We start from the raw sequence: 15580 nt of genomic DNA, 5'->3' as shown, positions 1-15580 counted from the left end.
TGAGCATCTCACTAGCCCCAAACCCATTATTTCAGACAATTAGTATATGCAAACAAAAAGGGAGGATTATTCTACTTAAACCTCTTTTCCATTGCCATATAAGCAGATTTTCCCCTTGCATTTTGAATTTTGAAATAATTTAAGTCAACTAGGTTATCTAGGTTTCTCAGCTTATTGTTTTTATGAAGCTTATGAGATTTGTGACAAAAATGTAAAAAAATTTAACTACAAAAATTTTGTAGCTGAAGATAATTTTAGTCATAGGCTCTAATAATGTTTTAAAGATTTTATTTAGTTTTTTATGTGCAAGCATTCTGTCTGCATGTATGTGTACTACATATATGTCTACGACCTGTAAGGCCAGAAGAATGTCAGATTCCCTCAACTGGAATTAAAGGTTATTGTTAGGCTCCGTGTAGATTCAGGGAACTGAACTCATGATTTCTACAAGAGGAGCAAATGCCTTTAAGTCCTGGCAGCTGCCTCTCTGGCCTTGATGGTGTTGAGTTAGTGACCTGCTGGCGGGTGAATTATAACTGAAATTTATCATGACAGATTGAGTTGAGTTACTCTCTGTCCCTATGGCCATTTAGATTATTTATATAAAAGAAGAGGGCCTGCAGAATACTAGGGACTAGTTTTTGCTGAATAAGTCAGTGGCTAGGGAGCCGCTACCCCTGAGAGTCACCAAATGGCAATAAAAAAAGGAATTTGAACAGCTGGTCATCTATAAAAAGCAGTCATAAAATTTATCAAGTAACCAGGTTTTCTGCAGTATATTGAACTATTTAAAGGTTAAAAACAAATAAAGGTATGATTCTGGAGATGAAGTGACATGATGACAGTGATTTTTGCTTATTAAAGGTTTTCATTTTACTAAAACATTGTTGAATAAGTACTGTTGATTAGAAAAGTTCTATCCTCTTGAAATTGTAATAAATTAATGACTTAATGGATATATGTTTTCCTCTCCTTTTGGTAGGCATTTGGGATCACAGCTTTGTGAATTAGAAAAGCTGATTGATAAAATGATGATTGCAGAATTTTCTACTTACTCTCATAGTGACTTAAATAGACCACTGGAAGGTGAATGCCAGGTTTTAGAAGAGGTATGTTTGAACTGTGGATTCCAAGAACTGTCTTTCCTTAGTGTTGTTTCATTTGCAGCTTCAGTTTATAAAACATTCTTCTCAGATCATAGTGAACAAAATTACCTCAAGTTTTCATGTCTTTCAGACTTTTGAAGGCATGTATCTTAATAAATGTCATAAAAGCTTAGACTCCTATGAAGTAGAGAGTGGAGTACTGTCATAGTTTACCTAGAAGTGGGAATTGAAATGAGGTCTGTAAACGTTACAAATCAAGTTCAAAGTAGAGCTGTAGGATGAATGATTTAATTTGTATTCCATGGACATGTATCTACTGGGTTTATCTTCTGTAAAAAGTGATGATTATGTGGTAATTTGTTCATCCGAATTCACCAGTCATCTATTCTGGACATGTTTTATTTGTATGTTTAAACAAATATATCCAGGTTTCATTCATTTGGTAATTTTACAGTGCCAAGAACTACTAGGAAAAAAAAGGGAATCTAAAGTCCCTGACTCATAATGGCCTTCAGAGATGTTCAGGTTAGCAGTGAGCATCCCACTCGGAGTCCAGGTTGTCTGTGCAGTCTTCTGGACGACAGGGACTCTTGACTGGTTATAAGTATTTGAGGATGTTCTTAACTGTGGGGGTGAGGATAAAAGGCCTGTTAGCGTTGTTTTGTCCCTAAGCCAATTTCATTTTATCCATTGTGGTAGAATAGGATTTACCTGTTGGAAAACAGACTCCAGTCGGTGGCAAGGTTGCTATGGGAGGGGTCATGTCAGACTTCTGGAAGCACCACACTGTCTAGGTAGAAATCTGAGAGTCTAACATAACCATGCTGATAGATATTTCTGCTTTGAAGTTAAATTTCAAATGTAAAATTATATATCTTTCTTTTATTTTAATAGGAAAGATTAGTATCTCTTGTATTTGGGCTTTTGAAACAAAGGAAACTTAATTTTTTAGAAATCTATGGTGAAGAAATGATTATTACAGCAAAGAACATCATTAAAGAGGTATTGTGCATTTTTATTTAATGGATGATTTTATGTCACCTAGTTATATATAAAATATGCAGTATAATAGTAATACTTGGTCATTTTGTTAAAGATTCTATACATGGGAAAATAAGAGAGGCATCACCCTACCAGCCAGGATCACCACTGTAAGATGTCATGGGTTTCTTATTGTCACACATGAGACTTGGGGCAGATTCAGAGACCACATAAGCATTTTTGTCCACATTATTCTCCAAACCTCCAGAAACCTCTGTTTTATGGTTTTGTAAAATTGTACCAACATGATGTAGGTTAGACCTATTTTGTATTTTTTGTCAGGGTAGAATATTTAAAGTTTCAATTTGATACTGTAAATAAAACTGTGACAGACCTCTTGTGAATAAAATTACTTCGTCAAATTTAAGATTTTTTTAAAAACAGAGGATTAAGAGGTTGGCTCAGTCAGAGAACCTCCTTTGATCCTTAGAACCTACCTGAATGTGCTGGACACAAGTGTGCTCCTATAAATCCCATCCTGGAGTGGCCGAGAGAGGAAGATCCTGGGGCTGCCTGGCCAGCCAGCCAGTCCATCCTAGTAGATGAACTGCAGGCCAGTGAGTGACCCTCTCTGAAAGGAACTGGTTAGCTTTCCTGAGGATGACACCTGAGGTGGCCTCTGGCCTCTATGAGTGCACATAGACTTGCAAACCCAGATGCACACATGTTCACTCATACATGCACATAAAGAAACAACAAAAAGATGGTGTTCTTAGATTGGTACCCCCAAGCAAAATTGTTGACCAGGGAGTGAAAGGTATTTTTACATTGTTTAATACATAAAACTGAATCATTGTCTAAAAACATTTTACTAATTTATACTCCTCACAATAAGTATACAAATGTTAACTTCTTTTTTGGTATTGCTTAGAAAGTTAGTAATAACCTAAAATCTTTTAGATTTTACCCTGGCTTTATGGTGTACATGTCTGACAGTAGTTTACTAAGCTGAACTCAAACTCTGCCTTGTTTTTAGTGTCCCTTGATCTTTGTTTTTTGTTGTTTTTTTTTTTTTTCTTTTACCTTAGATAATTTTTAAAAATGTTTATTAGGCATAATCATCATTAAGTTGAATGTACATAGGTTTTCAATGTTTATATAAATACACAAAACTATAATTGCTTTCTCTTTTACTTAAACTGATTGAAATTATTTCAAAATGGGTATTTTGGAAAATTGTTGATAGAACTTACTAATGTTAAATACACACACACACACACACACACACACACACACTACAGAATTCTGTTCTTAAGTATTCACGTAATAGAAATACTGAGGTAAATTCATTTAAACATAGTAGAGTGTACATGGCAGTACCATTTGCCTTTAGAGAAAAACAAAATTCTAAATTGCATCATCTGAAAATCAAACAGATAAACAGAACTGCAGTATATATGTACAATAAAATACTAATATCTCAATGAGATTGAGTGAATAACCTAAAGCTATGTAAATATAAAACCAGACACAAAAGAGTATACACTGCAGGATTTCTTCCCGTGTGTAAGCCATTGGTGAAATGAATATATACTCTAGACATCTATTCGTAATAATAACATTTTGGGTGTGAAGTGATGGCTTGGCAGGTGAGAGCACTGGCTGTTCTTGTAGGGCATCAGGGTCTGTGAACATTGTCATGGTCACCCACAACTGTATTGACCTTCAGTTGGAGTGGTTCCAACACCCCCTGGCCTCTGCAGGCACTTCATGAATGTGTAACAGACAAACATGCAGGAAGACCTCACACAACTAAAATGAAAATAAACCTTAAAAGACAGTGACTTTTGAAAAGTATGGAACTGGACAAAGAATAGAATTCTAAGCACTTCAAATACTCAGTTCCATCAGTGAGTTCTAGTCCAGCAGATATTACTCTCTGTGTAAAAGTGCTATGCTTTCTGTATAACTTGTATGTGTTTCTGGGACTGTGTATTTATTTATTGTAGTAAGGCTCTGTTTAAATCTTAGCACCAAACATACAGAAAAGTATTGTAGTTTCGAGTTCTTTTTATTTATTTATTAAAAATATTTTATGTATATGAATGCTTTGCTTGTATATATATGTGTACATTATTTGCATGCCTGGTACCCAAGGAGGCCAGAAGGCATTGGATCATCTGGAACTGGTTTGAGCCACCAAGTGGGTGCTGAAAATCAAATCTGGGTCCTCTGCAAGATGAGTCAGTGCTTTTAACCACAGAGCTGACTCTACAGCCCAGTTCTTTTGGTTTTTTTACATGTCTATGTGTGAGCATGTTCAGGTGCATGTAGAGTGATGGCCATGCATATGTGTGCACACATGTGGAAGCCAGAGGACAACCTTGGGTGTCCAGGAGACATCCACCTTGTTTGTTGAGACAGTCTCTTACTAAACCTGGAGCGTGCCTCACAGGCTAAGCTGGCTGGTCAGTGAGCCCCAGGCTTCTGCCTATCTCTGGTTCCTCAGCAGCAGGATTATAGGATTACTTGGCTTTTTAACGTTAATTCTGGGAATTAGATTTAGGTCCTTATATTTGCAGGACAAGCATCTTATTACTGACTGAACTGCCCCACCCACAACCTCAGGATATTCCTTTTAATGTACAGATGAAACATGAATTAGTTGGGATTCTAAAGACAATTAACCAAATTGCCCTTTTTCTTAAATTGCAGCGTGTGATTAATAAAGTTTCACAAATAGAAGAAATAGACACAGATGTTGTCCTAAAGTAAGTATAAACATGTATATAGCTTTGTGTTTATCAATTAGGGAAAAGGTGATATGTACAGATTATAATTTTTTTCTCCTCCCCAATAACCTATTTTTATAAATTATAATGTAAGATGACTAAGTAATTGTTGGATGAGATTTGGGTCAGGGTGTAAAAATATTATACATTATAATAAAGTACCTTTAAGAGTTAAGGGAAGTGAGTGTTCAACAAAATTCAGAAGAAAGTACTGTCCTTGAATAAAGGACCTTGGAGAGAGCAAAGTCACCATGAGGTGGACTCTTCAGGGTGGGAACGGGAGGAGTAGGTACAGTAGAGCCCACCCCTTATCATCTTCAGGAGATACTGTAGAGCTCCTGTGAAAGCCTGTGACCACAGACAGGAGGGAACTTTAGTGTGTGTGTGTAAATACAATGTTTTTCCTTATGTGCCTTCTATAGCTGCTGCATAGTGTAGGAGTTAATCCATCTTCAGATGTTTCTAACCTGCTGCCTAATTTGGGCCATGGTTCTTAGGTAGATGATGTTAGCTGAGATTGTTACTAAGTGGATATTGGGCAGGTAGTGTATACAACATGAACACATTAATAAAGGGGTGATTCTAATCCAAGGGGTGAGGGGCAGAGTAGTCACCATACAGCTTATAATGGTGATAAATTGTTCTATTTTGAAATTTTTTATTTAGTATTTTTGAACTGTTTGGATACAGGTAAATCTAACAAAACCATAAAATGAGTTGACTGCTGTATCTTTGCTTTTTCTAGTCTTTGTAAGGATTCTAAATTGTCCAAACCATGCAGGTTGCCTTTTTTAGGGTAAAGTTGAGCATAGAAGGGGAATAGAAAGCTGATAGAAAGTGGGAGTGGTTGAAAATAATTTATTGAAATGGGGGTAGCAGATACTAAATTGAAATTGTTTAGCTCTATAGTCAAGCTTCTAATAGGCCTCAGGGAGTTTGAGTCTTTACTTTTGAATTGTCTGCTCCCTACTTTTTGTTTTCATCTTGACATTCCTGTTCTTTTGAGAAGGATAGTGGTAAGTATTTTATGACTGAATGTCTCATTTATGTAGGTATTCTAAATTTAAAGGAATTTAGTTATCTGGCCATCAGTATAGATAGTTATTAGGTTCTCTGGGCTAAAACCCCAGAGTGGAGATGTGTTACCATTTCTACCCCATCCCTTGGCACATCTGTCTCAGAATTGGTTGGAGCAACTAGTGAGGAGGAGGAACTGCTGGGAGACGCGTCGTGGGAACTTTTAGAAAATTCAGGACAACAATGACTTTATTTTCTTGCTCTTGTACAGGCTAGTTTATGTTAGAATCGTTTGGGAAAAAACTTTCAGTTGAGAAAATGAGTCCGTAAGATTGGCCTGTTTGGCCGGGCAGTGGTGGTGCACACCTTTAATTCCAGCACTTGGGAGGCAGAGGCAGGCGGATTTCTGAGTTTGAGGCCAGCCTGGTCTACAGAGTGAGTTCCAGGACAGCCAGGGCTACACAGAGAAACCCTGTCTCAAAACCAAAAGAAAAAAAGGCCCGTTTGCAGGTCTGTAGTATAGTTTCTTAATTAGTGATTTATGTGGGAGATCCCAGCCCACTGTGGGTGCTGCCACCCATGAACTGGTCGTCCTTGGCTGTAAGAAAGCAGACTGAGAAAATCATGGAGAGCAAGACGTTAAGCAGCATCCTCAGTGGCCTCTGAACCAGTTCCTGTCTCCAGGTTCCTGCCTCCAGGTTCCTGCCTGAGTTCTCTCAGCAGTGCAGAATGACCTGGGAGTTAGAAGCTAAAACAAACTCTTTCCTCACCTTGTTTGTGGTCATGGTGTTCTCTGACAGCAGTAGAAACCCTAGTAAGACACTGGAATGGGTTTTCCCAACGTGCTCAGAGAGCTTCCTGCTATCCAGTACATGTGTTTTTGTAATAAACTTATGGCTATAGCAGCATTTATTGGAAATATATAGAGTATTATTTTCTATAAAATCTCCTTAGGGAAGTCTATTTTGTATTTATCTGTTTATATTAGAATTTATTAACTTAGAGTAACTATCAAGTAATAATGTTGGCTGATATCATTTTTAAATGTACTATATGTTGATGATAACAGTTTTGATCATTTCTTTAATGTTCATAACTGTATAAGGTACATACTTGTTAAAAAATAAAAAGCAGTGTACAAGGCGAGGAAGAGCTCAGTCACTTCCCAGAGTTATGTCAGCAGCTGCATTCAACAGCTGGGATTTTGAACTGATTTGGTGCTGCCCAGAGTCCATGCCAGCAGATTGTTCTACTTCTCACAGTGGAGAAGTGGATGATCAAATCTGTTGAGGAAAATGGTATACTTCTATCATTATTTCACACAAGTTTCTTTTAGCTAATGTCAGGTGTAAGTGTATGGTCGCAGAATTCTCCCATGGAATTACAGTGTGGTGAGGACTGTTTACGTCAGTATATGTGACTGGACCAATCAGACAGGGTGGTGTTTAAACATGTAGGACAGTTGGTAACTGACCTCTTCAGCTCAGGAACCTATGATTCTAGTTAGGGCCCAAGATAAATGGCACTTTATATTTATAGAATACTTAATATCCTTTCCTCTAGCTTCTAGATATTGGTCCAAAGACACTTACTTTTGTTTAAAAATTTTTTTATAGGCTTGCAGATCAAATGAGAATGTTGAATTTTCCCCAGTGGATAGATCTGTTAAAGGATATTTTTTCTAAGTTTACAGTTTTCCTACAGAGAGTTAAGGTAAGCTTACCTGTCAGTTGCCTGGACTATCTGAAATTCAATCAGCTTTCTAGGTACAGTATCCATAGAAAAGAACTGAAATGTATTTGGATGAGGTTAAGCCTTTATGTACATAATGATGTCTTTGGGATTTGGTTTTAGTTGCTTGCATTTCCTTCAGTCTGTCTTTGATGTGTGTCTGTGCTGATGGGACTCACTCAGCCACCACTGGCTCAGGAGATTTGAACTTGGAGTCTGCTTCCTTAGAATCATGTCCATCCCCCAAAAGAAACCAAGTGTTTCAGAAAGGAAGCAATGCATTTGAGATTGGCAATTATGATTGTCAAAATTCTTTCTTAATAGTTCTTAAAGATAGTAATTTATATAAGCTATTTTTCATATACTTTCCGTGTTTAAGCATTTCCTCTGTATGAAGTACCATTGTTTTAAGATAATAGCACTACGGTGAAGCTAACAGTGTAGTAGAAAGAGACCTTGATAAAGAGATCATTTTAGATGACAATAAGTAAAAAGCAAAACAGAACCACAATAGAGCAGCCACAACCACATTAGTGGGATCAAGCTGTTGTGAGAGTCAGTAAAGGAAGGTCTCTTTGAGGAAGCCACCATTTGTGCCAGAACCCAAGTGACAAGAAGGACAGTGTGCAGAGGTCACAGGGAAGAGCCATCTATACAGAGGAGGCAGCAGAGGTGGCGAGTGAGAACAGGCTCGGAGTGTTGAGACAACAGAAAGAGCTGTGTCACATCCCTATGTGACAGCATAATGCTAGGGAACATAAACTGCCGCTCTTTTAAGCAGGCGTGCTTACTAATACGCTTCTCTGAAAGACAGGCCGGTGTGTTTGGTACAGCATGATTCAGAGGTTAGTGAAATATACAGTGTTTTAGGGAAATGCCCATAAAAAATCCATTAGAATGTAAGTGCTCTGAGTTCTAAGCTGTAGTGAGCTTCCCTCTCCTGTGTAGCTGGTCTTCACAAGTCACTGCTACTGTTACTTTATCAGTATGAGCTTGCTAAAATTGTAACATTTCTTATAAGACTTTGATTCATTTTGATCATAGATGTTCAGAATTATGTTCACATAATTAATTCTTGTAAATTTTAGGTTCATGATCTTTAAATACATCTTTCCAAAACATGCCCTATCTTTTCTTTTTTGTAGGCAACATTGAATATCATCCACAGTGTTGTTCTCTCAGTTCTTGACAAAAACCAAAGGACTAGAGAATTGGAGGAGGTCTCACAGCAGAGGAATGCTGGGAAGGACAACTCCTTGGATACAGAGGTGGCTTACCTGACACACGAGGGCTTGTTCATAAGTGACGCTTTCAGTGAGGGTGAGCCAGCATCTGCAGTGGTTGATACTACCTCTCAAAGAAACACGTCTCCACAGAGCGAGCCCTGCAGCAGTGACTCAGTATCCGAACCAGAATGTACTACTGACTCCTCATCCAGCAAAGAGCAGACGCCCGCGGCTGTCACTCCAGGAGGTATAGACATTATGTGAGTACAGTAGCTTTATGTATAGATATTATATAGACATTATGTGAGTACGGTAGCTTTATGTATAGATATTATATAGACATTATGTGAATACAGTAGCTATGTATAGATATTATATAGACATTATGTGAGTACAGTAGCTTTCTGAGAATGATAGCTCTGTTGCAGTAGCACTGGATGGAGAGACAACTTTAGTTTTTAAAATGTAACCCTTGAGGGTTTAACAAAGATGTAATTTTTATGAAACATGCACTTCATTTTGAAGATTTGTAGGTGTGGAGGAGAGAGCCTTGGAGACAGTGGAGAGATTCCAGGACTTTAGGACTGGTGAGGAACTTGAATTATTTCCTGAGGTGTCCTCCCTTCAGCATTATGGGAATTGACTCAGAGGAAGCTTAGGAAATGTATATAAACTAATCAGAACTTTTCCAGGAACCACATCCATTACTGTTCTCCTGATTTCTCTTTGTTCTTTCCCTGTTCTGCTGCTCTCTTATTTTATAGTAGTAAAAATGTGTTTGTCTTCTGCATTGGTTTCTCAGACGTGTGAGTTTCCTAGTCGATTACATTGTCTTTCCAAACATCACTTGTAAAAAACATGTTTTGAAATTATTTTACGTTTACAGAAAATTTGCAATAATAGTATGAACATTGTCAAGTACCCTCCACTCAAAGGCCCCAGTTCTGAATAGTTGACCACATGGCCCTGTCTTCCTCTCTTTTTCTTTCTTCCCCTTTCTCCATTCTCTTGTGTATCTGCAATCAGACATGATGCTCCTTTGTCCCAGATACTAGAATATACGGTTACTAACCCAGAACATTGTCTTACATAGCCCAAGTTCAGAAGGTTAAGATAAATTATCATCATCTAATCTATAGACCACAGTCTTAAGTTCACCAGGTGTCCCTGTAATAACTGCTATCAAAAAAGACAAGGCAAAACCTGTGCTTTCTGTTCCAGGCACATAGTTTGGATTAAGTTAAGAATAACAAGACTTAGTTACTGTTGCTTATACTTAAATCAGCCTGTGGCCCAGAGCTCATGGAACTCACATTTTACTTAAGATCAGTTATTACAGTTTTCCTTCCTACGGAAATACCTGAACTGCATTAGTAAATGTATGTATTTTGTCTGTGTTTAGGCTAATATATTTATATTTACCAGTTATTGTACTATTATATCTTTATTAAAATTATGTATTTTGACTGGGCATTGGTAGTAATGCACGCCTTTTTTCCCCCAGCATCTGGGAGGCAGAAGCAGAGGCAGAGGCAGAGGCAGAGGCAGAGGCAGAGGCAGAGAGAGAGAGGCAGAGGCAGAGAGGCAGAGGCAGAGAGGCAGAGGCAGAGAGGCAGAGGCAGAGAGGCAGAGGCAGAGAGGCAGAGGCAGAGAGGCAGAGGCAGAGAGGCAGAGAGGCAGAGGCAGAGAGGCAGAGGCAGAGAGGCAGAGGCAGAGGCAGAGGCAGGTGAATCTCTGGGAGTTCAAAGTCAGCCTGGGCTAACTAGCAAGTTCCAGGAGAGCCAGAGATACAGTGATACCCTGTCTCAAAACAACAACAGCAGCAACAACAAATTCTGTATCTTAAATAATTTTATTTATCTATTAAAACATTTCAAAGTTAGGAGATCTTCACTTGAGGGACGGTTGGCCTGCGCTCACTGTGTGACGTCCGTTAGCATCTGAGGAGCTTTTTGTTCCTGCATTATTATCTTTATCCTAGCAGTGCAGAAGAGAGGGCAGAGGACTGGTACTCTCTTTGTTTTGTTTTGGTTCAAACTTTTTAATTTGGTATACAATGCACATGTAGGACAAAAGTTAAATTACAAATATTAAGCTCAAATAATTATTCCAAAATGAAAATATTTGGTCAAGAAATACTGTCAAGAAATGGAACAGTATCAGCTCTCCAGAAAACTCACCCAACCCTGTCCAACTGGAATCAAGTCATTAAAACTGTTAATGGGGTGTGTGTGTGTTTTGTTGCTTTAATTTTCAGTTGTATATAGTAGAACCACACTTTTGTGTTTATCTGATTTCTTTCCTTCAATATTATGTGTGTGATAGGTGCATGTAGTGTGACTTTATTTGTATAAAAATAATGTCCTATGACAACATCACAATGTAGAAATCATTCTGCTATTGATAAGATTCGGGGTATTTCTGTTTTTAGGGGTTGTGCCTGCCTTTGGTGGTTCCGTGACTTGACGGGTCTTATGCATACTGTGCACAGACTTTAGCCACTGAGTTAAATCCTTAGTTTTTAAACTCTTGTCAACATTTTTGATGAACATGTTACAAACAGATGTTGGAAAATATATATGCACATATAGACACTAGGAATGGGGACACACACACATACTCACACACTAATAGGCTTGCATTTTGGTGAGTGCACAAAAACACATCGAACACAGGAGAGTGCGGTGAATTTCTGTTGCCTGTAGTCAAGAGATCAGTTTTATAAAATGGCACTCTCCTAAAGGAAAAAAAAAAGGTGAGGAATTTATTTATATGTCTATATATCTATATCTATATCTATATCTATATCTATATCTATATATCTCTATCTCTATCTCTATCTCTATCTCTATCTCTATCTCTATCTCTATATCTATCTATCTATCTATCTATCTATCTATCTATCTATCTATCTATCTATATTCATATGGGAAGACACCTTGGGGCAGGCACATTTCCGAGTGTATTTACTTTAAAATACACACTACGGGCATTCTCAGTTAAGGTTGTAATTCAGGAGGAAAAGATGGCAGAAGGAAAGGTCCCAGACACATCAGTCAGCCTTGTAAAAGCAGGAGGGAGAAGGTTCTCTGGGTTGTTTAGCCTGACGTACAGTTGCTTACTTAAGAGTCCTGTCAGGAACAGTTCTGCCGTCTCACATCTTCATTCTCTCTCCTCACTCTCCCCATTTGGTAGTCTACATGTTGGCTGTTGTGGAGTCTAGGTCTCAAGTGTAGGGATTTTAGTTTTGTCCTGGTGATTGGTAGGAAAGCATCTTTTCAAGTACACATTGTCTCTCTTGATAGCTTCTCCTGGCAAGTGTTGTATATAGAAGTGTTTATTTCTTTATTAGTTTCTTTCTTTCTTAATGATTTGTTAGAGTTGCTTGTGTAAGCTCATGTCTGCTCTTCACCCATATTGCAGTCATCTACCACGCTGTGAACTCCCACTTTACTCTCTAGTTAAGATCTTTTTGGTGAAAAAAGGGTTATTAATTTTAAATATGTCCCTTTGACAATTAGATTGACAGTTTTTCTGTAACTTTTTTGTATCGTGTAAGATTTTCTTCTTTTTTTTCCTGTACCTAGATAACCCTTTACACTTACCTCATGTAGCTAAAATGTCATCTTCCTTACTCTTCTGTATGTAGTACTGCTATTGCTATAAACCAGATACTCAGGTATGTGTGTAGTTGTTACGTTTCTGATTCTGTGATAAAGCACCATGTTCACTGCAGGAGGAGAGAGCTCATCTGGCGTGAGGGAGGCCCTAGCTTCACTCGCCAGCTTGCTTTTGTCTTTTATTTACTGGCACTTACACAGCAGAGGCTAGGATATTACATATGGCTCTCTGTTACAGAGCTTGAGAACAAAGCTTTAACTAGTTGGCTGTTTGCCAGTTAAAGACACTTGTGCAGCTAAAGCCATCGCTACTGCAGAGGAGAGAAGGAATACTGAAGGCAGCGAGCACCTTGCTGCGACAGTTGGCAGTCTTAAGCCAGCGTCACAGTTGTTTTGTTTGTTTTTTTTCTTTCTTTTATCCTCACTGTGCATCACTTAATTTTTAGTCTTCTCTGATGTTCCTTCATTACGCTACCACAGGATGGAACGTTGGCCCTGCAGATGGTCCACCTGTGTTCAGTTATACACCAATGCCCGAGGGCCTGCAGCTCAAAGGGGAAATGAAAGGGAAGTTAAAAGCAATTAAACTTAAAGGTCTTTTCTAAAGAAAAATTACAGCTAATTAAACACGATTTAAGAACACTCCTACTTTGGTTAGGTAACTGGAGTATTTGAAACCTTTTTCTTGACTATTTTTGCTTATGTCTTTGTGAGTTAGTAGCATATGCCTGAGGGTTCTAAATTCCTTAGGGATTCTCTTACCTGGCACAGTTCTGTAATCCTTTAGAAGATAAGACCTCATTTCAGTAGTAAATTTGAACTTCTAAGTGAACATTTTTTTGTTGGAGTTGGCATTAGTACCAGACTGTTTTTATAGAAATAAGTGTTTTGAGTGTTGGAGAGAAAACTCTGCCAATAAAAACAGGACCTTGGAGGCTGGAGAGGTGGTTCAGAGTTAAGAGCACTGACTGCTCTTCCAGAGGTCCTGAGTTCAATTCCCAGCAGCCACATGGTGGCTCACAACTATCTGAAGACAACCATGTCTGAAGACAATGACAGTATACTCAAAAAAAGTAAATAATTCTTTAAAAAAAAAAAAAAAAAAGAGGACCTTAAGTTTTACACCGGAACACAGGTCAGAAGCTGGCTGTGGTGGTGTGCTCTTGAAATCCCAGTTCTAGGGAGGCAGAGACAAGGACGTTACTGGCCAGCTGGCCTGGCCTTCTTGCTGAGCTAGTGAGGCCCTGTGTCATAAACAAGGTAAGTGGCCCTGAGGAAGGAAACCAAAGGCTGCGCTCTGGCTCCGTTTGTACCACTACATCTGTCCTCCCCACCCCCAGTTATGGAACAGAGGAAGTTGAATGAATTAGAGACCAATTCTAGATTTTAGTTTTTCTCTCTTACTCTTGCAGCTGTAGATCATTTAAACTGTGAGGGCCACAGTCCACCTGCCTCAGTAGCAGAATTACACAAGGCTGTTTTGAGAATATCTTAAGGCTATTAACCGTGTTGTTATTTTAAGGCATGAGTAAATAGGTTTAGTATTTAATTTTGAAGGATAATAAATAACTTTTTTCAATATCATAACCTAGTAATAGAAATCTGAGCCTACTAGTAATAACCGTGAAAACTGCCCTATTCAGTCTAAAGGTTTGTAAGTGACTCAGGCAATTAACTTGGCTTATAATAATGCTAAATTGAATTGTTGGCATAGAATAAGTGGCCCGCCCTCTTTCTTTCTTTCTTTCTTTCTTTCTTTCTTTCTTTCTTTCTTTCTTTCTTTCTTTCTTTCTTTCTTTCTATTTTTGCTTATTGAGACGGGGTTTCTCTGTATAGCCCTGGCTGTCCTGGAACTCGCTTGTATACTAACTAGGCTGTCTCTGAATTCAGAGATCTGCCTACCTTTGCCTCTTGAATGCTGGGATTAAAGGTGTGTGCCACCACTGCCAAGCTCAGTGGTCTTTTAATATACTTCTTGAATGGAAATATTTAAAAATAGAAAAATCTTACATTTCCCCTCAAAATATAAACACAACTGGTTAATACAGCGTCCTTAAGGACCACGCTGTAGTCATCGTTCCAGTGCTTAGCACTTAAGTTCTGTAAGTCCTCTGCTACTAAATACCTTGTAATCACAGGAAGAAGGAACCTGCTTTCTGTGAGTGCCCTCCCCTCCTCACCGCGTTCCTCTCAGTGTGCTGCACAGCTGTTCCTGCACAGCTGCCACCTCCCCCCTAAGCTAGAACACGTTCTTCTGCTCTAATGTCTGCAGATTGCAGCTGGAGGGTGAGTTAAGTGTTAGGACGAGTACAGCAAAAAAGTTATGCCTATGAAGTGTTACCTTGGGCACCATTAAAACTTAGGAAAAATGTATAGTAGCCCAGAATGTTTTCCACAAATGTGAGTTCTCTGTCTTTGATACGTCACATGTGGAGAATACTGTGTTTCCTGATTACATCTTATTGTATCATCTTCAGAGTCAGCGACGACATGAGACTAACTGACTTGGAGCTGGGAAAATTAGCAAATAACATCCAAGAATTGTTGTGCAAGGCTTCAGATGTGTGCCACGATCGAGCTGTCAGGTTTCTCATGTCAAGAGCAAAGGTATTTCATTTTCATAAAGTCTTGGAGACTTTTCTATTTATGCAAAGTGTCACTTTAGAGATCCAAGTTATATGTAACTGTACCTATGCTCTGTCACAGTCTTACTATTTTAACTCTTGAAAAATTGCTGGTATTACTGCTGTGGTCTTCTAAGGAGCTGCTGGGATGTCAAATAATTAGAAAATAGAAATGGAAAATTATAAAACCATTTTTCAAATTAATTGTTTATTTAAAAGGCTTATTTAAAAATATAACACCATAATAATTTGAATCTATATCACACACATACACACACAAACAAAAAGGTGTTAATAAAATTTAAGTGTAGTATTGTAAAAATATATAGGATAACTTGAATATATTTGAGTTACTGTGTTATAAAGTGATAACTAACTTTAGAAATCTTAAGCGATGTATGTTCCAAGTTTTGGATTCTAACGTATGGGGAAATTTCAGCTGAAGTATAAATGTTTTTAATCATAAATATAACTAATATGATA

General features: G+C 38.2%; 1 protein-coding gene across 4 annotated transcripts in view; it reads left to right on the top strand.

Moving 5' to 3' along the window:
- The window catches only part of Vps54 (VPS54 subunit of GARP complex), a 76829-nt gene that overhangs the window by 46403 nt on the left and 14846 nt on the right, over positions 1–15580 (top strand). For all 4 annotated transcript variants that reach the window (XM_034509231.2, XM_076938068.1, XM_034509229.2 and 1 more), the window contains 6 exons: positions 983–1109; positions 2001–2108; positions 4803–4858; positions 7513–7609; positions 8773–9113; positions 14951–15080. In XM_034509231.2, the coding sequence (XP_034365122.1) occupies positions 983–1109; positions 2001–2108; positions 4803–4858; positions 7513–7609; positions 8773–9113; positions 14951–15080 (859 nt within the window). The remainder of the gene's footprint in view (positions 1–982; positions 1110–2000; positions 2109–4802; positions 4859–7512; positions 7610–8772; positions 9114–14950; positions 15081–15580) is intronic.

The sequence above is a fragment of the Arvicanthis niloticus genome, chromosome 7 (assembly GCF_011762505.2).
Source record: "Arvicanthis niloticus isolate mArvNil1 chromosome 7, mArvNil1.pat.X, whole genome shotgun sequence".
Taxonomy (NCBI): Eukaryota; Metazoa; Chordata; class Mammalia; order Rodentia; family Muridae; genus Arvicanthis; species Arvicanthis niloticus.
The sequence above is the reverse complement of the archived record's forward strand: the minus strand, read 5'-3'. Positions and strand labels throughout refer to the sequence as shown.